Raw genomic sequence first — 1,563 nt, forward strand, 5'->3', positions numbered from 1 at the left:
ACATCCCAAATAACCCTTTCATTGCCCAGACTTTTCACATTCCAATTTATTTCTAACAATTAGATTATATTTGGTATTATATAAGACAAATAAATATATTATTACCCGTATAATAATATATTTATTTGTCTTATTCCAATTTGTTTGTCTTATTTATATTTGCAATAGTATGCTATTGTACAGGTGACGACCTCGCATTTGGTAGCCTTAGTCCATTGCTTGAATAGTTGAAGGATTGAACAACCCTTGAAACTCAGTCTCTTCGGTCCAATTAGAACTAGACTCACTCCAGGACCTGGGTCTCACCCCTAACTTGGAGAATGCCTTCAAAGCCTGATGCTTATCCAAAAGCTCATTCTAAACGCCACTCATTAAGCAATAATTATTGTTATAAGGTAGCCTATGATGATTAGCATGTTTTGAAGGTGACACAAGCAATCTCATATCTTGCAATGCAATTACTAATGGTGGAAGTTGGCTTTTGGTTGTGTGAGCCCAAGCATGAAATTGCAGGCTAAACACAATGCAACTTGAGCACACAGCACCAAAAGCATGAAATATCGGATCATTACTAGCAAGGACCATTGGTAGCACTGTGAATGTGACGGTAAGAGAAACGACTTGTGAAGGGTTTGCAAATTCTATCCTAGTGATTGTCCACGGCCACTTATGGTGATGTTTAAATCCATCAATTTGTGAACCAAAGATTGGAGTTAAGGCACTACCATAATTGTCAATACCCCAATGGTACACTCCAATCATAAGGTCAGCTAAAACGTAGCCAACTAAACCTGCTAAAATGGGCTCAAACCATAGGTGTGATTTGGTTGCACCCATTATTGCCTTTTCTAGAGAGAATAGCACCATGGTGCACCCACATGCTACCCATGTACGATGAGCCCACGTTCATCTCCAACTTGGGTCATTAAGAATGGGATAATTAGGAGGTGATGTGATCAATGTGGCCGGTGGTCTTGTGGAATGTGGAGGAGTACTTATAAATTATAATGTGGTGGATTGATAGATAGGATGTGTATAACGTATTGCGTGGTGTGATGGAAGTTATGTGACAGTGTCTGAAACATTTTTTATTTATTATTATTATTTTTTTTTTGCAGACACACTACAAAAAACTTGTCTTACAAGGGTTTTTTTTTTTTCGTAGTGCTTTTCAAAATTGCTGCTGTAGGAGACCTATAGCAGTACTTTTAGAAACCGCTGGTATAGGTTGACCTATTACGGTAGTTTAAAGTCGGCGCTTTTTAAACTGTTGCTATAGGTCTCCTATAGCGGTAGTTTTCAAAATTGCTAGTATAGGTTGACCTATTACACCATTTTAAAACCGCCGCTATAAGGTTGAATTTTCAATTTTTATTTATTTTTTATTTTTGTAAACTATCTATTCTGGCAGTTTTAAAACTACCGCTATAGACTTCTTCAATTGGAATACCTATCCCGATGGTTTTAAAATCGCCGCTTTATGGTTCTTCATATGTAAAACCTATTCCTGCAATTTTAAAATTGCCACTATAGGTTTCAAATTATAGTAATTATTCCGAATAA

General features: G+C 36.7%; 1 protein-coding gene across 1 annotated transcript; it reads right to left on the bottom strand.

Moving 5' to 3' along the window:
* Positions 1 to 357: 357 nt before the first annotated feature.
* Positions 358 to 867, bottom strand: LOC142638725 (fatty acid desaturase 4, chloroplastic-like). The gene has a single exon (XM_075812793.1). It carries the CDS (start codon positions 865 to 867, stop codon positions 358 to 360), a length of 510 nt encoding a protein of 169 aa, XP_075668908.1.
* Positions 868 to 1,563: the final 696 nt, after the last annotated feature.

The sequence above is a fragment of the Castanea sativa genome, chromosome 6, assembly GCF_040712315.1.
Source record: "Castanea sativa cultivar Marrone di Chiusa Pesio chromosome 6, ASM4071231v1".
Lineage (NCBI taxonomy): Eukaryota > Viridiplantae > Streptophyta > Magnoliopsida > Fagales > Fagaceae > Castanea > Castanea sativa.

Bases quoted from the DNA above. Each gene is read 5' to 3' on its own strand.
- LOC142638725 (XM_075812793.1), bottom strand. From the start codon at position 867: ATGGTGCTATTCTCTCTAGAAAAGGCAATAATGGGTGCAACCAAATCA.